The 27,940-nt window shown below is 37.2% G+C and overlaps 1 protein-coding gene across 1 annotated transcript in view; it reads left to right on the top strand.

Moving 5' to 3' along the window:
* The window catches only part of STAP1 (signal transducing adaptor family member 1), a gene marked incomplete at both ends in the record, with an annotated part of 30,764 nt that extends 3,073 nt beyond the window's left edge, over positions 1–27,691 (top strand). The window contains 8 exons of the mRNA XM_084233002.1: positions 5,095–5,166; positions 8,663–8,776; positions 10,945–11,001; positions 14,876–15,048; positions 16,545–16,673; positions 21,396–21,465; positions 24,982–25,078; positions 27,657–27,691. Coding sequence (XP_084089128.1) covers positions 5,095–5,166; positions 8,663–8,776; positions 10,945–11,001; positions 14,876–15,048; positions 16,545–16,673; positions 21,396–21,465; positions 24,982–25,078; positions 27,657–27,691 — 747 coding nt within the window. The remainder of the gene's footprint in view (positions 1–5,094; positions 5,167–8,662; positions 8,777–10,944; positions 11,002–14,875; positions 15,049–16,544; positions 16,674–21,395; positions 21,466–24,981; positions 25,079–27,656) is intronic.
* Positions 27,692–27,940: the final 249 nt, after the last annotated feature.

Raw genomic sequence — 27,940 nt, 5'->3', positions numbered from 1 at the left:
GTGCCCGCTGGTTCCCTCAGCGGTGTATTTCATCGGTCTGCCTGTTCTGTTCCTTGCTCTGGCTCTGGTGAGTTCTCTCACTCTCCCGCGCTTCTGACTGTACCCAGTGATTGTATAAATAAATAAATAAAAACTTAAATAAAAACAAAAGAAAATATAATTTTAAAAGTTTTTCCCTAGTGGGATTATCTAAATTCGGACTTTATGTGCCCCACTTTGGAGAGCACCCTGCAACATTTTTCCTTAAGCCAAGGCATTTTATTGGCTCACAAGAGGAAGAATGAGAGCTTTTTCACTGGGGATGATGGAGAGGAATGTAACAGCATTTTGGACTGCTGCGTATTTTTACTAGTTACATTGGTAAAAAAAGAGCACCAAGGAGCCAGAATGCATAAAAATATCAGTCTTCCTGTGGAACTCATGCAATTCTTTTAAATTGTTAAACCTGTTTCCCTTTTTTTTTTTTAATTTTTAAATACCATTTATTTAGTTATACATACAAGAGATGGGGTGCAGGCCAGAGGTGTGAGGGAGGAGTACACCTGTTTCCTCTTTTGTAAAATGGATAATTACTCTGCTAGACTGTTAAATGTCCTTTCACTCAGATCCTCTTCTGGTTAGAAACTCTTTTATTCACTTCCCAGATAAGTCAGTTGTGATTCACAAAGTTTAAGTTCAAGGTTCCCGGTCCATTAAGAATTCTACCTAGGATTTTATTGTAAAGTACTCTACATGGTGCTAACTCTCAAATTAAAGTTCTAATTTCATTGATTGTGGGCTTCCAATCACTACATCTTTTGTTACATTGAATCCAATAGTGAGCTTCAGTGGACTTTAAAAAACATTTCTTTAATTGAATGACAATAATATAGTGACTTTGAACTCTAAGGTCATCTAATGGTTATGAAACGAGATAAATTCAAAGGTCCTTTTTCAGTCTCTTTAACAACTCAAACACAAACAATTGATAAAAAATATAAAACTAAATACATGTCATCTAAAAATATATCCTTCAAAATTAATTTTTACATCTCAGTAGATGTTGAGTATTGAGAACATTATTTGTAGATGACTGATTATACTTGACCTCATGAGAGCTTATGAGAAACAGTCAAGATTGTGGCCCTCAGGTTTCTGCCTACTGATACAAGTTTGATCTGTTAAATTTGTGGCTGTGGTGGTAGTGCACAGGGCCTATTGATATTTGTAATCTTACCTTTTCCTCGAAGTTGCCTTTACTTTCAACTCAGTGTCTTTAGTCTTGCTTCTCTCTCCTTTTTTTTTTTTTTACTTTCTCCCCCTCTTTATAAATCTTCTTAATCCTTTCATTGAAACTCCTGTTTACCAATAAAACTTCCATTTCCCCCTGATTAGCTCTACCCAATATACATCATTCTTTCATGAATAAACATCTCTAATTTTTCTCAGGAGCACAGATAAATGTCTGCATGTGCGTATAGAGAAAGCGCAATAAACCTTGACAGGCTAATAGTGATTTTAGTTTCTCTATCTTGTGGCAGGTTAATACTAACAAGGATAATTAAGAAGATAAACAGAAGGGTAGACTTTGACTTCATGGTTTTCTTTTGCTTTTCTTTCCTCCAAAATCATAGAATCTCGGGTTTGGATTTGATGTTAGCTGCCATAATTCAGTAAAACTACAGAACCTATGATTCAGTTCTTTAATCAATGTTTACATTCTTAGGTCTTCCTCTCTCCTTCATTTCCATCCTACTTCCAAAATACAGTAGCACTGACTTCCTCTTTGCATTGCAGAAACCTACTATTAGAACAGGATATGAAAGTTGTAGAGTAAGGAAAAATGTCAGGCTTTTCTGCCCTCCCGCCATCAGGATAGATGGTGGATCCTTGCGGTCCTGAATGCATGCCTGATGGCGGGCACCTGGAGTAGTGTGTGGGCCTAGGTAGATGGGATTCACCTGGGCTAAGACTGTGCTTTTTAAGGGCGGCATCACGGGGATGCCAGCAGAAGCAGAGACGCAGAGAAGAGAAGCAGTAGCAGCAGAAACAGAAGCAGAAGCAGAAGCCGAGAGAAGGCCGGAGAGCCCAGAGTGAAGATCTGCTGGGGGCTGGGAGTACTGCCGGCCTACTGGCCTCCCAGCACCCCTGCCTGCTGTGTACCTGGTAATCTAAATAAAAAAACCTGCAAAAGCCACTGAGGACCCCGATTCCTCCTTTTCCCGGTCTGCTGAATATTAGAAAACCTGCACTGTGTCCAGTCCTGCCCCTACAGAAATCCTTAAAAGAGAGATATGATTAAAAAAAAGAAAAAAAACCTCCAAGATATATTTGAATTGTTTTATTACTTGTTAATTGGAGTTAAACCTGAGATGATTTTAGTATTTTTCTTTTTTTTTTTTTTTAAAGATTTATTTTTATTTATTTATTACACAAGCACTGGGTACAGTCAGAAGCGCAGGAGGGTGAGAGAATTCACCAGAGCCAGAGCGGGGAGCAGAACAGGCAGAAGGACCGACGTACACTGCTGAGGGGAGCAGCGGGCGGCAGGAGAGGTCTGCGCGCCATGTGGGACCCTCCTCCAGTGGCCGGGGAGCAGCCGGGAATCAAACCGGCGCCGCAGAGGCTGCGGGCAGCTTCGCAACCCGGTGCTCAACCGCTGCGCCACCGGGGAAGCCCAATTTTAGTATTTTTCAATAGAGTGACTAGACACTCTCATGGTTTTTATGGAACAGCTGTCTAATCATAGAAACAGTATATCAGTATATTAGTAACTTCTCAAGCCAAATTTCTGAATGCATTTAAGGCCATATGAGTTATATAGGAATGACAATGCATTACAATATTCTGCCATCATGTGCACAAGAGTAAGCTAGCTGACTGGATAATGAGAACATTTATAGAGAATCTGGTTATGTCAGTGAATTATTTTTCAACAGCAACAACCAATTCTCTGACTCTCTAGGCACTGAGTATTCAACAAATCAGTTCAATTCTGATGCTACCTACCTAGACTTTGTGCCAATCTCACAGATTATTTAAGGGCTGAGACCCATAGGACTGTCCTGCCCATCCCAATCCCCACCCCCTACCCCCAACATTGCAGTTACCAGTTGCAATTCCAAGATTTCCATACTTCTGACTTATAGGCTATAAATCAGGATTCCTAATGACTCTCTCCTGAGATTCAAAATTTACTAGAATGACTCAGAACTCAGGAAGACATTTTACTTACATTTACTGGTTTATTACAAGGAATATAAATAAATAACCAGAGGTATGTAGAGGTATATAAGGCTAAGTTTATAAGGATCTCAAGCACTTATATTTCTGTGAAGTTGAGGTGGCCACCCTCCTGGCATTTGGATATGTTCATCAATTTGAAAACAAATCAAATCTCTTTGTGAAAAAGTATTTAGTTTCCACCCTGCTTGTTCCTGGAGGTTGATGGTTGAGGCTGAAAATTCCAATCCTCTAATCACTTGTTCTTTTGGTGACCAGACTCAGCCTGAGATCTGTAGGGACCCACGCTAAGTGAACTCATTGGTATAAACTCAGGTATGATTTGAAGGGACTCATGAATAACAAAAACACCTTTAATCAGAAAATTTCAAGAGTTTGAGGAGTCCTGTGCAAGGAATGAGCACAAAGACCAAATATATTTCATATTATGTCATTTCCAGTCATTCTGCACTCCCAACTAATCCTGAAGATAAGTGAGGCCATCCTAGACCATTCAGTCATTGCTGAGTATATCCAGAGATAAAGAATCATCAATCAGCTGAATACTGAAAAATACTGAATACTGGAAAATAGAAAATTTCTGTAGTTTTAGTCCACTTAGTTTTAGAGTGGCTTGTTACACAAAAAAAGCTAACTAAAAATAGCACCTGATTAGCCACAAAGACAATCCCCACCCCCACATGAGAAAGATTATAATTCACAATGAATATAATCTGAGCATCTCAGGAGCCAAGGCAAATAAAAGCAAGATAAGTTATAGAGTTCCCATGATTTTAGAAAGTAATATTTTAAATACTGAAAAGTGACATTTTGCTGATCACAGAAATAATATTATATGTTAGCATTAAAAAAGACACAAAATACCATAATATTGATATATAAAAGTATCATATTTACAAATAAAAGAAAAACCTTTCTTCATGTGACTTTCTTAACATTAATTCCTAATGTTAGGTCAATACAATCCAACACATATCAAAAATTCATATTATTAAATGCTAAAGGAAGGAATGATAAACATGTCTATGGAACTTACTGGAATTTCTAAAAACATAATTTTGGAAATAGTTGGGTATGAAGCTAAATCTTTAAATGTGGAAAGACTTTATTCATGAAACCTCCTTGCCACTGTTTTATAATACAACCAATCTTCACAGATGTAAGTTTCCTATATCTAAACAAATTTCCACTTAAGTAAAATCAGTAATGACTAGCTTATTTACATTTTTTTAATTTTAAAGGATGTATTTTTATAGAACCCATATTAAATGAATGTATTAATGAAGAGATGTTTACCACGTGAATGAAATTTGGACTCTAGGGTTCAGCTTTTGATAGCATTAAGTTATTTTTATCATTATCAACTACTTACATTTCCCTGAACTATATAAATATATACTGTTTATTGAATACAAAATGTGAGATATGTACTATGTTAAGTGCTTTCCATGTATTAATGCATTCATTCTTTGAACCATCCTGTAAGATAGATACTGAATGCCTGTCCTACCATGGCCCTTAAATGACCCATCTTCCAAGTGCAAGTTTCCACTGATACTGCCATAAAGTCAAGTGTCTTAAATCAGTGGGGGAAGTTTTGGAAGGTGATTTATTAAACACAAATAAAATTGTATTTGTATCTCAATACAGAAATAAATTTGTGAAGAATTTAACCAAGGATTAAATGTAAAATTAAGCCCTAAAAATTAGGGAAATAATTTCAGGCTAAAGAAGAACTTTATAACACACAAGAAATTAAGAAAGTTACAAAGGAAAATGCCAATAGGAAAATAGAAATACCAATAGAAAAATAGAAAATACCAATAGAAAAATATACACTAATAAATAATGTTAATGATTTCTTTTCCACAGGAATATAAACACTATTGGACAGAGTTAAGAGGAACTACACTTTTCTTTTATACAGACAAAAAAAGTACAACAGTAAGTAGTTAATTCATCTTTTTTCAAGTCATTATTATTCATTTGGATTTTCTGATCTTCCTGCCAAGAATTCTAGTAAAACTAATTCAAATAAGAACATTCATATATGTGAGCATTATATATTATAAGATCCATGAAAAAATTTTCTGACCAACTCAGAAGGTATTAACTAATATTTTCAACTTTGCATAATTTTCTTATCTTGAAAATAAAAAAACAATTGAAAATTGAAAATTTTAGCTGTACAGCTCAATACAAATTAATGTCAAATGATAGTCTTAATTTTTCTTCACTTTTTATATTTCGCTTATAATCTGAAAGGAACAAGATAACCCCCAGAATCTCATAACATACTTTATATCAGAATTATCAGAATTTAATATTTCTAGGGAGACTAAAACATACCCATAAAGCAGAATTTCTAAGACCTCAAGCACAAAAATAATAGAATTCTGTGATTTATGTATTTGTATTAATTTCAAATAATTGACTTACATATCAGTTTCCCCGCAATAAATCGAAATCATTATATATTTCTTTTTTTAATCTAAAATAAGATTTGTTATTTTGGTGACAAATGCTTGCTTACCATGGAATGCAGTGGTTTTTAATAAGTTTTATGAACCAGTAACTTGTTTAAATACAGACATTTTGGACCAAGGATGTACTGGCTCATACTTCTTAGAACACCATAATTACATATCCAGATCTAATGAAAGAAACGAAAAAGCATCTGTGTGATGTATTCCACCTGCAGGTATTTGGTGCCATTAGTGGTAAACGAACCAGAAGTCATTAAATCAAACAAACAAACACATAAACCTAAAATGGTCTTTTTTTTTTTATTTAAAAGAGCAGGTTTATTAGGGAAAGGGACAGAAGAGTAAAAGACACTTGCTTAGACACAAGCGGGCAGAAAGAGCTGCCCTGAAAGGCACAGGTTTGTTAAGAGAGGCCTGCATGTTTCAGGTGGGAGGCCCTGAGGAGAGCTACCTCTGCTGAGGGAGGTCGTGCAGAGACGCCCCGGCCTTGACAGGTCACAGGCAGGCAGGAAGGCTGCTGCCCGGCAGAAGGAGAGAGTTGGTAAAAAGAAGCACCTGCATAGTCACAGGTGGGCAGGAGAACTGCTGCCTAAAATGGTCTTCTTTCACTAGAGTTCTGGATAGGCAAGATTTATATAAAGGTGCTGGAATAAAAATGAATGTAGAGGAACAAATGAAAATTCTCTTACTCAATTTCAAATCCCTAAACTAGGATGAAAATTATCAAAAGGATTAAATGAGGTACTAAATATAAGAATAGAGACTGGCTACATGGAGTAAGCATTCAGGCGTTTGACATTAATTATCCCATTTAATTCTTACAACAACTCTGCAGAGAAGATACTGTTTTAACCCCCACTTTATAAATGAAAATAGTCAAGTTTATGGATTAAGAAATTATACAAAATCAGACAATCAATGAAAGGGTATAGTCCAGGTCTTGCTCCTGAGCCTACATTCTTAACCACTATGTCATAGAGACTATTTATAATGAAATGCTGCAGAATTGCCCATCTATCAATTTTGTTAAAAGAGTATGCAAACTTTTGGGGAAATTTTTGGATGGAGTTTCGAGAGAAAGCACAGCAATACTGTGACATTTACAGTATCTACAAAGTAGCTACAGAAAACAGTATTTAATTAACCTAAAGTAGGAATGAATTTAAAGCTGCCTTTAAATATTTGAAAAGCTGGCAGAAGTTTATGTGAGTCACTGAGTTTTTTCAGTGTTATACCACAGAAAAGGAACTAGGACAATGGTTTGAAATTGCCTGGAAAAAAGCTGTGGTTAATATAAGAAAAAAACTTGCTAGCAGGCAGGACACAAGTTCCTGTTGTTCTAGATGTTCCACACAGGCTGGATATCTACATGGAGATTCAAGTCTCAGACAGCCACTACATTAGACATGTGACTTTCAGGCCTCTTTTTGACACTATAATTAAAACCAGACGATATAACTTCCTTTGTTCTAATCAATTAGATCAGTTTACAGCACTCTATCTAACTCAGCCACTTCTTCCTTTGTTGCTTCCTCCTTTGTCTGAACAAAATTCACTAAATTTGGTCTAGACAATCCATCAGAAAAAGATTCTTGTATGATTTTAAATTGTCTTCTTTCTCTTATTCCTCTCTTTCCATTTCAAGTTGCTCTTTGTTCACTGAAAATAAATAGATCAACCCAAACTTAACCCTCAATCTCATCAATATAAGAGTAGCTCTGAGAAAAAAAATATGTAATTACTTATTTCTATGCTCTATCTTATTCATAAAAATAAAATGAGACATAAAAATGCTGCAAAATAAATTGTATTTGTTAAGGAAGAGAGAAAAATAAAAGGAGAAAAAAGAAATTAAGAATGAAGTTAATTTAGCAAAAACTTATACCATAGAAACCTTACCACATTCACTAGAGGAGGTTCTATCCTTTTTAACACTAAAAGTAAGTCTAGCCAGTTGCATGTAGGCCAATCCATATATACCAATTGCTCAGAAGAAATATTTTAGTGTACTGAGATAAGGTAGGAATTTCTTAATATGATCCTCATAATTACTGGTAAGTAAATGCTGAACAATAGTTTTATGGAAAAAATGTATCTATGAATATATGCTTTCACTGATTTTTACTGAACTCTTATATGTAACTATGATTGTAATTCAATAATTTGACAGTTGGAGTTATACCAATCTGATGTTTGCCTGATAAGTTTATTCTCATTAAATATGATATTTGACATCAATGTGGACTGATGTTTTTGTTTATATTAACAAGAGGAATGTAAAACAATTATGTTTGTCAGAATTTTGCCTATTTATCAGTGATATGAACAACTTATTTGTTGAATAATAGTTTTTGAATTGTTGAAGAGTACTTTGTCAATTCTTTGTTCTGTTCACAAAAACTTCAGACACAGCACACTTTAAAGTTTCATCTGCATTAACATTTTCTTCCTTAGTTTTTTGAAGTCTAGCCCAGGGGCCTATAAACTAGGATGCTTGAGCCAAATCTGACCTGTACACAATCTTAAACAGTCTGTAAACTATGAATGAATGTTTTTTACATTTTAAAAATTTTGTGAAAAGAAAGAAGAATATGCAACAGAAAAAAATTGCTAGCCATAAGTTAACAAAATTATAAATCAAGCCTTAATCTGTAAGTTTTGTCAATTTCCATGGTTTAATACTCCCACCATGGCTAATTTCAACCTATCATTGAACGTGGACTTGATAAGAAAGGTACAGTAACATACCACTATATAGTATTTCTACTATACAGAAATAAAGATGTAAATAACCTTAAGAACATGGAGAATACTATATAGTAATATAATTAGTAAATTATTAATATTGCATTTTAATTACCTTTGTTTTTAATATAATGCATTTACTTGTATGTTTCTATACTAATGTATATTACCCATGGAATAATTTCATGAGATTTCCCTTTATCTTGCAGTATGTTGACAAGTTAGACATACTAGATCTCATGAGTCTTACTGACCAAAATTCAACCGAAAAGAATTGTGCAAAATTCACTCTGGTTTTGCCAAAAGAGGAAGTGCAACTGAAGGTGAGTGAAGAGAAGAAATTAGCCTAAAATAAGTTGTGGTTGAAGATAGCATTCATCTCTTTGCAACCCAGTGGTTAAGGTAAAGAGGAATTAAAAGAGGAGTGCCAAGTCTTATACTTTGCTAACATATTGTCTTTCACCAAGAACTGCAGTTTTCTAAATAGAGTTTTAAAGGGCATGTTCACTTGTTTAGTATATAAGCATATTGAAACCATAGCTTCTGTCCTTTGACAAAGTCAGAGAGCCACCCGGTGTTTTAAAAAGTTGTTCTTGATTTGGCTCTCATGAACATGGCATTCACCAAGTTCCCAGCTGATTCTGAGACATGTCCAACTTGACACATGTTTGGAACTATTGAATTAGACAAATCTGTATTTCACAAATTGAGGACTTTCTAAACTTTCAAAAATACCAATGTGACAAAAGCTAGAGAAAGACTGTTCTCCATTTTGGAGAATATAGAGTCTTGATAGCTGAATGCGTTAATCCCAAGATCAGAAAAGGGAGGAGAAAGCTTTAAAGAACACTATTGAGACAATTAGAAAAAGTTGAACTAGAACTGTATGTTAGCTATAGACAATTTGTGAAATATGATGGAAATCTCATAAAACTCTAAACTTCATATGGGCAGCATTCTGTTAAACTCATAGATACCTGGAATCTATGCAGAAAAAAATCATTCTTGAATTGGCATTCAAAGTAGTCAATTCAGAGCCTCCCCGGTGGTACAGTGGTTGAGTACTGGGTTCCGAAGCTGCCCGCAGCCTCTGCAGTGCCAGTTCGATCCCAAGCTGCTCCCTGGCCACCGGAGGAGGGTCCCACACGGTGCGCAGACCACTCCTGCCATGCCTGCTGCTCCCCTCAGCAGTGTACTTCGATCCGTCTGCCTGCTCTGCTCCCCGCTCTGGCTCTGATGAATTCACTCACCCTCCCGCGCTTCTGACTGTACCCAGTGCTTGTATAAGTAAATAAATAAATCTTAAAAAAAAAAAAAGTTTGAAATACAAATTTATTTTAAAAAAAAAGTCAATTCAAGTCAACTAAAAACAGCAAAAATATAAAGAGAACAACTCACAATTGAATACAATGTAGTAGGAGTTGGCCTTGAAAACATAGGTTATTAAGCTTTAGTGGTACCAGGAATCGTTTAGAAACCTAGGTCCCTCCTCTAAACCTGGATCCCAGAATCTAATTTTAAGCAAGCTCCCCAGATGTTTAGCACAGGATTGGAGTCAATGCCCAGGTTCACTTTATGTTTTATTCATTGGCTATGTGATCACAGGCAAGTTACTTAATTTTTTGTGTCTTGGTTTCTTCACCTAGAAATAAGTCTTTGCTGAGTGAAACCCTATTACTAAGCCCCACTCCCCACCCCAGATTAACTTTATTAAAATTGTTATCCATTTCCCTTCCCTTCAGCCCCCAGGGCAATCCCGGTGTCTCTCACTTTGCTCAAACTTTTATTTTCCCATTTATTTCCTTCTGACATTATAAAATTTACTCAGTACTATGTTTATTACATATTCCTTGCTAAACCATAAACTGTATGAGAACAAGGGTTTTGTTTTGTTCTCTGATGAAAATCAGTACCTAGAATAGTGCCTAGCACTTGAAGGCTTAATAAATCTTGACAATAGCTAATAAATGAATTTTCTAAGGATTAGCTACATTGATCCCACATGATTGCCCCAAACTTAAACTAGTCAGGTTAAATACCAACTGGGGGGAGTAACCATTCACTTGACCTACTACAGGAGTAAGTGTACTAACATTTAATTTTTTTTGAGATAGTAAACTTGTACAATTTTATTTGTTTAATCAGCAAGCAAATTAACTCTTGAAACTCATGAAACTTCTGACAAAAGAAAATAATTTTGAAATATTTCATAATATACTATTTCATTATAAATACATATGAATACTTACTAGCAAAAAGGAAAATGAATTATTTCTGTGGTTTAAAATTACAATTGACCTTTTCAAACAAGATGCTTCAATAGGAGAGTATGCATTTTGTCAATTTTGTTGGATTTTTTGATGGTTGGCACATTTTTAATTTTATAAAATGATCATGAAATTTTGAAGTTATTTGAAGTTAGGAGTATTAATGGTCATAGTCTTTCATATGTTTTCTTCTTTGTATGTGGGTGTTTTGTCTTCATTTTCAGACAGAGAATGCAGAAAGTGGAGAAGAATGGAGAGGCTTCATTCTTACAGTAACAGAGGTAAGAGTATAATTACTTTTGATTAATTCAACAAATATTTGCTGAACACTGTGCCAAGTGAAAGAAAATGAAGTCATATTACTTAAAAAAGACAGTTATAAAACCTTACACTTACTCATGAACTTTCTTTTTTTATCCAGTAGATGACCAAAGAGAAAGAAAATAAATAAGCATACACAATCATTTAAAATTGTGAAAATTGTTATGAAGAAAATAAATAGGGCAATGTGCTAGCTAGAAAATAATAGGTGATAAGTTATCTCAGGGAGATAACTTTTTGACATATTTGCCCTATATAAATTCTGACATTTGTAGCCTACATAGCATCTTTTTTTAAAAAAAGATTTATTTATGCATACAAGAGATGGGGTACTGGCCAGAGGTGTGTGGGGTGGTGAGAAGATTCACCAGAGACAGATGGGGAACAGAACAGGCACATTGACCAAAGTACCCTGCCGAGTGGAGCAGCGGGCAAGTCAGGAGAGGTCTGCTGCACCATGTGGGTTGCTCCCCGGCTGGCCGGGAATCGAACTCATGTGCTGCAGTGGTTGTGGATAGCTTCATAGGTTGCATCTTAACCCTTGCACCACCAGGGAGGCCCCTACATAGCATCTTCTAAAATATTTTCTAATTTCTTCTTATTCATTAATACTCATAAAATGCCAACTGAGATAGAGCTTATGAATAACATAGGCAATATAACAAGGAACGATGATAAAAATAAAAAGTCACCCTTAAACATTTGTTTAGTGATTCTTAAGACAAAGGAATATTTATCTGTTCAACTCTGTGACATGTATATGAGACCAATAAGATATGCTTTTAGCTAGCAGTTGTAGAATATAACTACCATTATTTTGAATAAAGCTGTTGTTGCAACTGTCTTAGCAACAGAAGATACTTTGATAACCAATCCACCAAAAAGTACCATGTTCTCTAATACTTTTAGAGGATAGGAAATTTTTCTGTTTGTAAGGGTCAGTGAAATACAGATTATCGAAACCTATGTCCTAAGTAAAGACTCTTTAGTCACATGAAATACGTACTATAGATTCTGAGATAATGGATGTTAATTCTTTATCTCAGCCAATAACAGGTAAAAGTTAGAGGTTCAACTATTGCGAAGTTGTAGAACACTAGAGAAGTGGGGAAGTTAAAGATGTGAAAGACATGAGAGGAGGAAGAAACTCTGGAAAATTGCAGTCTTCACGTCTGCTGTGGGCAGTTGTCAGTGAACTTCATACATTGGAATAAAAGTTCCCAAGGGTATGTGAGTAAGTGTCAAGAAGTACATTAAGGCCACTGGGAAAAGTTTGACGTGCATCTTCCTGGTACATTAATTATACTTGATGTTTTAGCCAAAAAATTTTGCTTTCAATTTTTGCCTTGAGGAAAGGATAAAAACATTATTTTTGAAAGCATACATTTTACCATCACAGTGATCCTCTGTAGGTAATGTTATCCTTATTTGATATATGAGGAAACAGAGAGACAAAGAAAGTAGCCCAAAGTCAGAAAGTATATAGCAGAGCTGAGATTGAAACCAGGCAGTATGGATCTGAATAATCGAAATAATATCAATAATAAAAAGCATTTTTTATATTCTTATATTTCTAAGAGAAGTCAGGTTGCCTCAAATGTTGTGCTCTGTGAATATTGTACTATGATCCTAGATCACTCTATGTGTATATTCATACCCTGCTGTTGTTAGAACTTTGAAAGGTTTTTTTTTTTTTTTTTTAAGATTTATTTATTTATTTATATAAGCACTGGGTACAGTTAGAAGCGCAGAAGGGTGAGAGGATTCACCAGAGACAAAGCGGGGAACAGAACAGGCAGACCGACGAAACATACTGCTGAGGGGAGCAGTGGGCACGGCAGGAGAGGTCTGCACGCCAGGTGGGACCCTTGCCAGGGGTGGGGATCGAACCAGCGCTGCAGAGGCCTTGGGCAGCTTTGCAGCCCAGCGCTCAACCACTGTGCCACCAGGGGAGGCCCAGAACTTTAAAAGTTTGAGAAACACAGACTGTAGTTGAAGAGTTGGGATGTTGCTTCTAAATTAAAATGAAATTTGAACCCTGGTTCCACAACTTGCTATCGATGTAACCCTGGACTGGTTATTTTATTTTTCTGAGGTTTTTTTTTCCCACAGTTAGGATAATAATTCCTATTTTGTAGTATTACTGTGGGAATTTTCAATAACACAATGCTTGGGTATAATAAGCAGTTAATAAGAAGTAACTGTTTCATTAGTTTTTCCTCATTCTAATTTTTTTTCTGGATTGATACAAGTGAAATAGCTTATTACTATTTAGCTTGACATCGGGGAGAATAGATTTTCAGTAAATTTTTATTTCAAACTATGTATATACACATATACATGTTATAAAACAAAAACAATAGAAACTAATGAAACAAGTAAAATAAAAAATGAAGCTCTAGTGTTTTCTTCCCACATTCCAATGGATTTTTATACATCACCTGGGAAACATGCATCCCATTCTGGAGATCAGTGTGATACTCAGTCATGTCTTTCTGAAATATATACTTAGTAGGGTTACATAAAAAAAATATTCTATCAACACATTGATGGTCACACTGAAGTCTAAATCTAGAGTATGAATTTAGATCAGGAGGAAAGAGATTACTCAATTCAAAATACAGTTCTAGAAAAGGTTAAAAAAATAAGTAGATCACTGGGCCTCCCTGGTGGCGCAAGGGGTTAAGCACTGCACTATGAAGCAACCACAGCTTCTGCAGCACGAGTTCCATCCCTGGCTGGCCAGAGAGAAACCCACATGGTGAAGGAGACCTCTCCTGTCGCCCGCTGCTCCCCTCAGCAGTGTATTTCAGTCAGTCTGCCTGTTCTGTTCCTCACTCTGTCTCCGGTGAATCCTCTTACCCCTCTCATCTCTGGTCTGTACCCCAGCTCTTGTATTACAAATAAATAAATCTTAAAAAAAAAAAAATAAGTAGATCAGGGCCTTCCCAGTAGCGCAGCGGTTGAGCGCTGGGTTGTGAAGCTGCCTGCAGCCTCTGCAGCGCTGGTTCGATTCCCAGCTGCTCCCCAGCCACCGGAGGAGGGTCCCACATGGTGCGGCAGACCTCTCCTGCCGCCCGCTGCGCCCCTCAGCAGTGTACTTCGGTCCTTCTGCCTGCTCTGCTCCCTGCTCTGGCTCTGGTGAATTCTCTCACCCTCCCGCGCTTCTGACTGTACCCAGTGCTTGTATAAATAAATAAATAAATCTAAAAAAAAAAAAACTAAAAAAATAAATAAATAAAGATGAAGAAACTACAGCTCAGAGTAAGGTGAGAAGTTAAAAAAAAATAAGTAGATCAGTATCTTAATCCTTATGTGTAAATGGAAGTTTAAAATATACACACAATCACACCAAGATATAGATCTCTGATGACTGATTCTCAGTCAATTAATAAATTGTTTTCTCTCAAACTCATGTTGTCATGATGGGTGGTGTTTATTCTGACTTACCTGTGGGAGAGCTAGGCACCTTGCAGGTGCTCTGGGACTATCCTTGTAGTTAGAACTAGTGAGCTCAGAATGAAAAATGAGAGGTCTGTTGTTACTTGAATTAGCTTGTAGTACAAGGTGGATATATTTTGCTTTAGGGCAGATCAAAAGGAACATTTCTTAGAAGATCAGACATCCTATGTAGGTCCTAGTTGATTTGGGGAAAATTCTGAGACACCTACTCTATACCAAAATCCTCCTTTCATGATTCTACTGATTCACCTCTATCACAATAACTAGCTCCTTAGGACCAGGATAGGCCATTAATTAATTTAGTAATAACTAATTGCCAAAATCAGTTATTTTGCTGTTTTCTTGTTTGCCTATTGCTTTATTTGACTTCAGCTGTCAGTTCCCCAACATGTGTCCCTCCTTCCTGGACAAGTAATTAGACTGCATGAAGTACTAGAGAAAGAGAAAAAAAGGAGGATTGAGACAGAGCAGCTTCCAAGTACATCTCTGGAAAAAGAAAAGGAACGAGTTGAAGATTATGTGGATGTACTGAACCCTATGCCAGTGTAAGTGCACAATAAACTCTAATTTACTTATTAGATTGTTAATATTAATTTCTAATTATCAAGGAAAATTAGTTATTGACCTAATTAAATCAGGGACAATAAACTGTCTTGTGGATAAACAGCACATCTCTGAGTCCATGCCACATTTCCTCTCCTATGCATGATCAACAAAAAGCAAAATGCAGATTTGAACCAACCCTCCTACCACACAGGAAATCCCCTCCACCCACACCTTTAGACCAAATAGATTTCTTTCCAAAGCTCAAACCTAAATAAAAACTGCTATGAAGAAGAGAGGAAAAGAGGTTTTTTCACAATGGTTTTCTGTTTGAAAATTATACTGAATACTTTTAAATACCTATGTGTTCTATTCAGTTGTCGAGTCCATCAGGGAGTAGTCACTGAGCTTACGCTTTGAGGAAAGCCCTGTGTAACTGGGTAAGGTGTTGGGGAAATAAAGAGACACAGAACATGTTAAATTCAGCAACATTGCATTTATTTTTTATCCTGAAAAGTGTAATAAAGACCATGAGCTCTTGCCTCCTGAAATCTTGGTGTTGTCAGTGAAACTTGTTCTAGTACCATCTTTGACATCTGGTTCTGCTGCATATTCTGTTTGTAACATAATTGCTAAAATCTGCCAACCATCACTCTTAGCTAACTCCAGTGACAACTGATGAGCTGATGGGTCACAGTTCAGAATAAGTCACAGACTGCTTTTTTTTTTTTTGGTTCAATAAAACAAGTAATATATGTTACTTCAAATACAAAAAAAAAAAAAGATTAAAATTAGTCCTTGTCTCCCACTCAGAGGTATTTGGTGTTTACATTTTGGTGTGCTACATAACCTGCCAGAGTTTTTTCTTTTGCTATATATTTCATTGATGACAGTGTTTACTATAAAAATGAGAGGTTCTTTCTTTAAAAATTTGTACACTAAAACACCACCAAATGCAATAAGAAAGCCATATAACAATAAAAGGAATGTGTTCAGACATACCCTTCAATAACTTATTTAAAACTGAGATTGAGAAGCATGTATAGAAATGTTTATATTCCTGAAAAGAAACTACCTACAAATATTTATCCAAGAACCCATTATAAAGCAAGACTGGGGGGGCCTCCCCACATCTCTGGCCTGTACCCCAGCTCTTGTATGCATAAATAAATAAATCTTTAAAAAAAAGCAAGACTGGGGATATATTATTAATTCTTGTATTAGATTTTCAAATGGTAATGGTGACTATATGTTAGTTACTAGATTATTTTTCATGTCCTCCTTGGTTAAACAAAGGCTTTTGTGGGATGAGGGAAGGAGAGCCTCAAACATAAGAATATTATGGTGGCACAGGCTTGTAAGTATGTAATAATAATGATAGCAGTGAATCTGGAAATTGTAAGAAAAGTGAACTTCTTAAAATTATTTTAAAAGCATGTTTTCAAGTATGATCTTCATCAGTTAAAAAAAGATTGTGCTTTCTATTTTACCTTTGTAGATGTTTTTATACAGTGTCCCGGAAAGAAGCAACTCAGATGCTTGAGAAGAATCCTTCCATGGGAAATATGATCCTGAGACCTGGTAGTGATAATAGAAATTACTCCATCACTATCCGGCAGGAAATAGAGTATGTTTAATTAAAAACATATAGCATTGTTAAAAGCATGATACACTAGCCATGTGTACTGAAAAGGTGCAAGAATGACTGGTGGTGAATGAGATCCTGACTCTGAATATGATGTAAAATAATGGTGTGTGTGTGTGTGTGTGTGTGTGTATTTTTCCATAATAGACATCTATGTCAACATAAACTTCTGGCTTCATTATTTTTTCTGTTTGTATAGATTTATATTTGAAATTGATGGAATACCATAGATTATTCAATTGTGATTTGATTTTTTAACTTAATTGACTATCTTTAACAAATTCAAAAGAAATAAAAGTTATGACTCTTAATTGTCAGTGAGATCTCCTAGGAGAAAATGGATTTCTGGTCTGTATATAACATTCAAGGAGCTTATCCATTTTCAGGGTTTAAGAAATTGAATATGACTTAAAATTTAGAATGACTTTAAATGTTTGCTTTAATTTTTTTTTTTTTATAGAGGCATGCTTTATTTATTTTTTTGTTTGTTTGTTTGTTTTGTTTATACATGCACTGGGTACAGTCAGAAGCGCGGGAGGGTGAGAGAATTCACCAGAGCCAAAGCGGGGAGCAGAGCAGGCAGAAGGACCGAAGTACACTGCTGAGGGGAGCAGCGGGCGGCAGGAGAGGTCTGCCCGCCATGTGGGACCCTCCTCCAGTGGCCGGGGAGCAGCCGGGGATCGAACCGGCGCCGCAGAGGCTGCGGGCAGCTTCGCAACCCAGCGCTCAACCGCTGCGCCACCGGGGAGGCCCTTGCTTTAATTTTTAAATAAGACATTCTAAATTTTAAGTCATAATCAATTTCCTAAACCCTGAAAATGGAAATCTCCTTTTATTAAAATATATCTCCCAGATTTTTTAAATAGAAACAATAAAACTGCTTGAAAGCAAAATTAGATCACACATGAACATTTACTCTTTTTCCTCATATTTTTCTTTTCTTGGTTGACTTGAGTATTAGATCCATTTGCATATGAATCCATATATTACTATTCTGTGTGAAATGAACAAAATCCCAAACATAATGGTTCTCTAAAGGTTGCATTTTTCTGCACAGCAACAGCATGGTCTCTTTCAGGTTGTTTTAAACTAGCCCAGCTTTTGCACTGTATTTTCCATACTAATGAGCTATGAGAAATAACAGCATTTTTTGCCACAGATGTGGTTTGTGACCGAGTGCAATCAATTTCTATACTTAAGATATAAATTTAGTATTACAGTTTTTACTTATATTTGCATTGTATTTAAGCTATATTTAAACTTATAAGAAGGAATCTGATAAAGAAATTCATATCAAAGTTAAGTAATTCTAATTTTAGTAAACTCACTTCCAGTTTGAATTCATGCACAAATTTATGCTTCCACTTTTTAATAGTTTATTATAACATGATTTTACATACCTATAACATTTCATAAAACTTATCACCACTCCCAAAAGAAAAAATTTCATATGGTCAAACTAGAGCATTCTAGTAATGGAATCAATCGTTAATTCAGAACTCATTTGGGCGTTGGGAAATAGTTTATACATGGAAGTGGCTAAGACAAATTTGAATTGTTATTGCACAATTTTTTTTCTTATGAGTCAAGTATAATTTGATGTTGAGGATTGTCACAGGTGTTTCCTAATGCCGCTAGACAGATCTTTCATTAATAGAATGCCTGAATTTAATGTCTTCTGCAAATCACTAATTTTAAAGGGTAGAAATTGTATAGGGTATTAGAATTTTGGCTTGTCAGACTGTAGAGCTTAGTGTAAGGACTTTGGCAAAAGTCTAGACTGTTAGGATCACCTGTGTTATCCACAAAATCAACTCATTATCTTACAGGTTGTAGGAGAAATGTTCAGTCATGCAAGTGAGATGATTGTGTATGGTAAAACACTAGCTGAAAAGGACAAGTTGGTTTACAAAGCAGTACTTGAAAGTAAAATTATCTCCATCTGTTAACAAATCAGCTATGGGAGGGACAATTATAGCTCTGAAGAAGAAGCAAAATTCACTTTGTGCCAAACTGTCAGGTGACTTCTCTTGATATAAAGTATCAACCACCTTTACCCAGCCCAGAAGTATGTGAATTCATAATATGTAAAGCCATTCATACAACAAACTTCATAGTTTGGCTTGTTTTTTTTAAATTGTTATGACTACATGGCAAGCTAGTAGTGTAAACACTTTGGAAGGCCATTAGCCAAGGAAGCAGTAGAACATATTTACTCAAAACTAATACCTTTGCAAAAAATCTGGCTCAAAAGCTAAGGAAAAGTTCTTACAACCACATTTAAAGTCACATTTTTTTTTTTAAAGAATGTGTTAATTCTTTTTGAGGTCATAATCAGGAAACCTCAACATAGCAATTTTATCAATCACATTTTCCTCCCTCTCTACTCCTTTGGAAAAACAAAACAAAATATGAAAGAAAAACAAAGGTCAAAAATGAGAGTCAGCCTATGTGACTACAATGGAATTTTTTCTACCTTAATTTCTGCTTCAGAACTTAGTTCTGTTAGTCAAAAGTTCCTAGAGACCCTATTAATCTTGCTGCTTTCCTCCCACAGATTTTCTATGAATGAATGATATTGATGATATGACAATTACTAACCACAACTATTATTGTCACCACTTTTAGGCTATCGTTTGTGGATACTATTGAATGTTTGACAAATACTTCTTTTAGACACAGTAAAAACTGAGATAGTATTTTCTGTTTTACAAACGAAGAAGCTGAGACTAACACAAACTACTAAGTTAAAATACATTTAAAAATATTTTTTGAATAGTTATAATTTAATATTTAAATGTGTCAAACATCGAACTAAGGATTTTTCAAGCATTAATTCATTACAGGTCTGGGAGGAAAAGTATTACCATCTCCATTTTATATAGTTGAAGAAATGAAAGCTCAGAGGTTTTACAGAACAGAATCAGAACCAAGATATTTTTGGTTATAAAGATCATACATTTCAGGCTTTCCCATCAATCTTCCAAGGAATAGCAATCACATCTCATAAGGCATCCTAACCAGAATTGGCAAGTTTTCAGAAGGAACTGTGTTGCTTATAAAGGTCTTTTTTATGGTAGGGGTAAAGATAAACATAGCGGCAACTACCCCAAAGGAAGGGTGCTGGTAAGAACTCCGCTGTTCAAAAATGTTTCCTTCAGAGTCTGTAGCTTATTTCTGAAGGTTCAGAATTTAAAAATACTTTTTTTTTTTTTTTAAAGATTTATTTATACAAGCACTGGGTACAGTCAGAAGCGCGGGAGGGTCAGAGAATTCACCAGAGCCAGAGCGGGGAGCAGAGCAGGCAGAAGGACCGAAGTACACTGCTGAGGGCAGCAGAGGGCGGCAGGAGAGATCTGTGCGCCATGTGAGACCCTCCTCTGGTGGCTGGGAACAGCCAGGGATCGAACCAGCGGTGCAGAGGCTGCGGGCAGCTTCTCAGCCCAGCGCTCAACCGCTGCGCCACCGGGGAGGTCCTAAAATTTTTTTTTTAGGAGGGAAAAGTGTTATGTTTTATCCTGTGATTTTAAAGTAAAGCTCTGCAATGAGTCATTGGAACTATTAACTGTTTTCCATTTACTATGATAATTGGATAATATGGTATCCAAATGAGGGTAGATTTGAATATACTAGTAGATAAGAGTCTCTTGATTCGAAGTATGATTCAGTTCTAGAGGAATGTGACACGGAAATGGAAAGAGCAGAGATGAAAAAGTCTCTTTAGACAAGTTTAATGTGATAGACAATTTTGCTTTAAACAGCTAATTCTGTTGAATTAGTTTGTCTTTCAAGCAGGTGGAAGTATAATAAATACTGTTAATGCTTCAATATTAGAAAATATCTTGTTCCTAGCACTGCTGCTGTATGAATCAAGGGAATTCAAGGCAGACCTACTGTTTTTCAAAATTAACTGGCATGAACCTTGATTTATGCTCATAGTATAAATTATTTCTAGCAAATAACACTACGATTCAGTTTTATAAATAGTTACTGTTGTCTAATGCTAGGACATAAATGTAAATAATGTGCTTCTTGTCCTAAAGCAGTTCATAGTCAATAAAAATGTGTTTTAAATGATAATAAATTTAAGTAGAATGTGATTATAGAAGGGCATTGATGTATCTACTGTACTTATAGTCCCACTTATGTGTTAATACAGTATCTAATACCTATATTTCCACATCCCTAAGTTAGCTCTGATAGTAGTAGCAAATATTCAAGGTGGTATATGAGGTAGTGGGGGAAAACCGTAATTGAGGGCTTTCTTATTGGAATGGTGATGAAGTGATGTAGGGAATAATTTACTTTCCATAATTCTTTCCACTTCTCTTTTAATATGGAATATATATATATATATATATGATTTGTATGCCTACACAGAATTTTAAAATTTCTACTTAGTTAATTGCTAGCATTAAAAAAGTGTCTGCAAGAGTTTCAGTTCTTGATTCCTTTTTTCCACTCTGTGGTGACCTACTCCATGACAGTTTTCTTATATCCTTGTTTTATAACCTCCTCACCCAAAGAGACATAGAGAAAGAGACAAATGGAAAAACAAAAACCACTATCATTTTCTTTTTGCCAGACTACAAGGATGGGGACATAGGTTTGTTCTACAGATGATATTTATACTCACTATAGTTTGATTTGACCCAATCACATAATCAAATGGAGATTAACCATTTTTTTTTTTTTTTTTTTTAGTATGCCAAGAATCAAGCACTACAAAGTGATAAGTGTAGGAAACAACTACACTATTGAACTGGAAAAACCTGTGAGTAGCTATTTGTTGTTGAACTTTTTTCTGCTTCTTCCCAAACCTACCTTAAAGAATATAGACAGGTGGGCAAGCAGATTTCTTGGGTAGGAACCTAGTATGATGAAAACCACCAATGTTAAGGAGCCCCCCAAAGTCGCAGATACACAGGGTGAGAAGTTAGTTGTAAGAGCTGGTTGATGGGACATAGTAAAATATAATTTGCTAAAAATTCTCTTTTTTCTCTGCAAATGTTATCAATATATTTGTTTCAGGGAGAAAAAAAATATTTTCATTAAGCATCCTGCTTAATGTAAGTATTTCAATGTGTTATTTCTAATTGAAAAGAAAAATCTCTAGTTCTCTAATAGTGATCATGCAGAAGTTCCTCTTGCCATGCAGAAATCTTCTCTTAATAGCAAATTAATGTGGAGAGGGTTTCTTTCTTGTCTGCAGCCCCTCTCCTACCCCAGCTGACTTCTGAAGCTAATGCTATAACATTAAGACCACTTGATACTGTATTAGGCACAGAGCTAAGTGCTTTACATGCACCATCTACTTAATCTTTATCACTACCCCAAGATAATGCCCGTTAAGCAGGTGGAAAAACTGGTATTTACACTGGTCTTAATAAAAATGTAACAGTGTGATCTGTGTTCCAGGATGGTGAAAAAAGGAATCTAATTCTCTGATTTTAGGCTGCATGGTGGTAAGATTATGCTGAGAAAGTGATCCCACTGAATGGAATCTATGGATTTTGAGGATATTGATAGCTCTCCAGGTTGAATTCCTAGTTCCTGTGTCTCACCAGGCCCACTGTGTTGATCAAATAGAAAAAGGAACAGGAGAATTGCATTTCTTATGTTTGACAATAAGCCCTAGTATGCAATGGTAAACTTGGTCAAGAGCAATCTCTGTTCTCATGTCCATGTCTGACTGGACTATTTCAGAAATTCCAATGAAGGAAATAGAAAAAAGATTGCTGAATGACAATCCAAATAACCAAATGAATAGAAAAAAAAAAAATGGTCAGGGAAGAAGAACGTGCCTCTGAAACTGGTGAAATGAGATTCATTGACCTGTCATAGCCAATGGTCCACAGTAAAAGGAATGTTCTTTCACCTTTCTTACTCCCAACCTTCTTCCTCAGTCAGGTTGTCTTTTTCTGTGTATTCTTTTTCCTCTTCAAGTTTACCTGGGATATTCAGGTTTAACCTGAATGCTGCCTGTATGAAAACATTGGCTTGGAAGGGGTAGCAATACATTTCAGTTACTCCTTACCAAGTAAATTATGCTGTTATGATGAGATATTAACATGCTAAATTCTCTGGTTTTAAGGATTCTTTGGCTTCCAGTTGGCAAAACAAACTATTGCAACTTAAATAATAATGCATTTATTTTAATAATAAAAGAAGCAGAGAGTGACTGGAAGGCTGAAAAATATTCAGGGATTAGGAAGAAGTTACAGGTTTCCTTCACTATCTGAAAATAGTGTTTTGGTGAAACCTTTGTAAAACAAAATAATGTATAACAAAGAAGCGCTTACAATTAATTTACATGGAAAAATTTTCCAATAATCTGCCAAATCATACTAAATAACACATAAACCTAAAATAACACCAACATAGAGGAAAAATGCAAACAATACATACACAGCTGGTATGAGTAGTTCCCAGGGAAGGAGCTTGATGCCTCCACTCTTACTGCTTGGGGTGTACACTGCTTCTAGAATGACTGTTTCAGCACAAATGCTAAATGGCTAATTTTGCTTTTTGCCTTTTGTTATGAAAACAAAAATCCTCTTCAAATTTCTTTCGAATAGTGAAACAGTGTAGTGCTAGCAACTAGGGCAAAGGAGAATCCTGGAGCTCTCAGTGTTTTTTTCAGGTTTTTACTTCACACAAGGCTGTTTTAAGCCACCCCCTGATATTCATCTCCTGGTCTCCTGGGGTGTACAAATGATGCCATCCATCCCCAGAGCCCCATAGTCACAATATCGATCTGCCAGAGTTCCCCAGCCTTCTGGCGGGGTTGTTAGTCCATCAACTTTTTTCCCTGTGTCAGCACTGGGTGAGCTCTGAATAATGAATTGTGGTCCTCTTTCACCCCTGGTGAGCACTGGGTGAGCTCTGAATAATGAATTGTGGTCCTCTTTCACCCCTGGTGAGTCTGCTGCTTCAGGGGTCGTGCGCTGGTCCTCTCAGGCCGTCTCTTCCTCCACATGAGGTCTTGTCCTGCAGTTCCCAGTCCTTGACCACCTCCGTGATCCTGCAGGATCTTTTACTCCTCTCTGATCTCCTGGACTTTGGTCACTGCCTGTGCTGCCATGGAGCCTCCAGCATTGTCCTTGACTCCATTTGCAGAGCAGTGAGGGAACACTCAACCACTGCCCTGCCTCTGAGCAGGCACCAGGTCCACCCAGTGCCTTCCCACTGTGCGCAGAGTCCTGTCCACCTGCACCAGGGGCTCCAGAGGCGCCCACAGAGAGGAGGCCAACCACCCCTCAGTCCCTCCCGAGGTCTTTGGAGACCTGTCTGCATACCTGTCTGCATTGGATCCTGCCGACTCATGCCATCTGTAGTAGCAAGAAGGCACCATGGCAGGTTCTGTATAGATCCGGGAAGATGGGTAAAGCAGAGTCCTGGAGCCCTCAGTGGCTTTTTCAGACTTTTAATGATCTTTCTACACCATCTGTAGTGAGGCAACCAGATGCAGGGCAGGCAGGGGGGTCAGGGGGCCAGGAGGCGGGCAGATCTCCTACCCCCAGGGGAATCGTCACTCTTTCTGGGCGCTCTGGCGTTCTCTACCACTCTCTGCCACACTGTACCACACAGTCCTCTCCCACACCCTGACCTCTGTGACACTGCCCTTATATGCTCAGTCTCTCCGCTCAGGTGTGCCCACTCATGCATGCACGCATCAAACTCCAGCTGTCCACCATCAGGCATGTTTACCCCGGCCCACGTTGCCAAGCGCCTCCTGCATTCAAGGCCACAGGTGATAGCCACAGAGGCCAATGAACGGCACAAAAAAAAAGGTGCAAAAGCCTGAGCAATCTTCATTTACCCTACAAACAGGTACAAATGTAAGTCTTTCATAAAAGTGAAATGAGAAAATGGAAGCTTTAAAAAGCCAGGGATACCTGTAACTGCAACAAGAACAATCTTATTAGGAAGTTGCTATCCTTCCTTGTTTCTGATTGTCAAATTCAATGGATCATTTTCGGGCCTAATTTGAGTCACATTCTCATGCAGCACTTGGGGAAGAACAGGATACCTAATTATTGTATGCCAAAATGTATCCATTAGGAAAAGGGAATTCCTCAACAGGAAATCAGATAAGGTTACAAAGGAGAAATAAAATGCATGGGCAGGTAAAGTGTCATCTCTTCAGTAAATCCTCAAAGTGAGATACTGAGATGATTTTCTGGAGCTCAGGAAATACACAGTTGCAGCCATTAAATTTTAATTGAACTTTCTCTTATTCTGTTTTTACGCAGGTGACACTGAGCCTTCTTACACTTTCTTTTTACAGGTTACACTTCCAAATCTTTTCAGTGTCATTGATTATTTTGTGAAGGAGACACGAGGAAATTTACGACCATTTATATATTCAAATGATGAAACCCATGGTATGTTCTTCATTTCATTGTTATAGCCAGGAAAGCAAAACAAAACAAAATGTCTAAAAAATCCACAAAACCTTGAATATCATTTGTAATGTCGACCAGGTAGGACAGTAGCTCATTCTTTAGATTTATCCATTTGGAAATCATTTTGTCACTTTGAAAATAAGGAATACCAGTATATCCTGGCCAATAGAGTATATGGGCTTTTTCTAGAGGGTGAAGAACCTGGAGGCATGTATTGTGATTATTAATTCCACTCTATCATTCTACATGATTTTATCAACCAAGTTCAAGTAAGAAAACCATAATGGTAGTCATAGAATCCAAGCAGGTAATTTTAAGGTATAGTCTGTCAAAATGTTGGATGCCCCAGACAGATTAAAGTGGGTGAGGATTAAAGAGAGAATTTGAGAATTGGCTATTGGGCCATAAGTGACTTGAGTGAGAGGGTTTATGGCATATAAATGCAGAATTCAGAGTACAAGCAAAGCAAAACACTGAGTCACTGGGTGGTGGGGAGCTGTACAGATTTTAGTCAGCTCAATTATAGAATTTGTGAGGCCTCTTGTTCATAAAGAATTAAGGATTTTAAAACAGTAATAGCAGGGCCTCCCCCGGGGCACAGCGGTTTAGCGCTGGGCTGTGAAGCTGCCCGCAGCCTCTGCAGTGCCAGTTCGATCCCAGCCGGCCTGCGAGGGTCCTACATGGCGAAGCAGACGTCTCATCTCGCCCACTGCTCCCCTCAGCAGTGTATCTCATCAGTCTACCTGTTCTGTTCCCTGCTTAGTCTCTGGTGAATTCTCTCACCCTCCCACGCTTCTGACTATACCCAGTGCTTGTATAAGTAAATAAATAAATCTTAAAAAAAAACAAAACAAAACAATAATAGCAGATAACTAAACCAAGCAGAGAGCACAGCTCACATGATTATGATACTGTTCTGTCCAGTTTTTGGCTGATTAGGGCAGGCTGGGTGTGATAGTTTCCCTCTGGCCTTTGAAACAATTTTTGGTACAAGTGGTCACTTGATAAGCTGTGAGCAGGAGAGATAAAATATATCCCGTTTATTTGCATTCAGTTATCAAAACAAATTCCTGTTCCTAGAGATTATGAGGGGAAACAATTTTGTTTGGCTACATGCATCAGGGCATATCTGGAAGGTTTAATTAAAAGGACAGCAAGTTTAAAAGTACAAGTCTTAAAATGTGGCTATGAATATTGTGATGCCAAATAGCTAAAAAAACAACAAACTTCAGATTAAAGGAACTTTAGAAAATTATCTAGTATAGTGTCTTATTCTATGTAGGCATCACCTCTGTATTTGGTATAGGACACATCTCTAAGGGTGATGATACAGGTGTTTGAAATTTCCTAGATTTGATTTTGAGGCAGTTTACTTTTACTTTTGGTCAATTTTCATAGTGAAGACGTCTTTCTTAATGTTGATGTGACATTCCTCCCTTTAACGTCTACATATTGATCCAATTGCTGACTTTGAAACAACATAGTTTTTATTTTTTATTGTCTTTATTTTAATTTTAATTTTTTTACATCATTGTTCATTTTTAAATAGTATTTGCTTCCCCTACCCCCTCAGGTGTAGTCCCCATAGTTTCCTTCACCAATGCACCAGTGCACCATCACCTCAGTCCCCTGTGCTCCTCCCTCCCTCCTTCTGATCCCTCCCCCTCCCCTGCAGGAGGTCTCTGGTTTATCATTGTCTGAAACAAGAGTTTTAAAAACCCATCATATAGCTACAATGTCTCCCCTTGGTCTTTCTCTTTCCTGCCATCTCTCAGTGATCTAAATTGTTGGTTCCTTCTGTCCTACTCCCTTCTCTTAAAATACAACCATAAGGGATGAACATGTTACTGTAGATATGACTGTAAAGGACAGGAAGGACACAGAGCGGGTTTCCTTTTTTTTGTGGGACTCTTGCTGGCGGCCGGGGAATGAACCGGCGCTGCAGAGGCTGCGGGCAACCTCCCAGCCCAGCGCTCAACCGCTGTGCCACCAGGGGAGGCCCCACAGAGCAGGTTTTCTGATCCAGCAGACCAGGTAAAGGAGTCGTCAGAGTTCTGGGGACCTCGGTGGGTTTTCAGGATTTTATTGGGATTTACCAGGTACACGGCAGGCAGGGGTGCTGGGGGGCCGGGAGGCTGGCAGGCCTCCCAGCCCCCAGCAAGTCTTCACTCTGACTGGGCTCTCCGGCCTTCTCTCACCTTCTCTCTGCTCTTCTCATGGCTCTGCTTCTCTCTCGCCTTCTCTGCTCCTCTGCTTCTTTTTCTCAGCTTCTGCTGGCGTCCCCGTGATGCCGCCCTTAAAAGCCCAGTCTTAGCCCAGGTGAATCCCATCTACCTATGCCCACACCCTACTCCAGGTGCCCGCCATCAGGCATGCATTCAGGACTGCAGGGTTCTGTCATCTATCCTAATGGTGGGAGGGCAGAAAAGCCTAATACTTTTTACCTTACCCTACAGTGACCATCAACTGTATCACCTGGGCTTTAATGTAGAAAAACACCACTTAATTTAGGCTATTTATGTTATGTTAATACAAGCTTTTTCCCCTTTCTTTTCAGTGACCAAAGGATTTCCTGTAACATCTCTAAAGTAAAATAAAAAATTGGGAGAGGGATTGCGAACTGAATGTAATGTACCTCCTCATGGATCATATTGTGCCAGTTCTCTAATGCTGTTAACAGCCCACCAGAGATGGTGGTTAAATCATCAATCATTTTGTTTGCCTATGATTCTCTATATAAGCAATTTGGTTTGGATTCAGTCAGTTCACCTGGTCTCATGTGGTGTCACTTGCATGGATTGACTAGGGCTGGCTGGTTAAAGTAGGCCTCATTCACACATA

The sequence above is a fragment of the Talpa europaea genome (genome assembly GCF_964194135.1).
Source record: "Talpa europaea genome assembly, chromosome: 5".
NCBI lineage: Eukaryota > Metazoa > Chordata > Mammalia > Eulipotyphla > Talpidae > Talpa > Talpa europaea.
The sequence above is the reverse complement of the archived record's forward strand: the minus strand, read 5'-3'. Positions and strand labels throughout refer to the sequence as shown.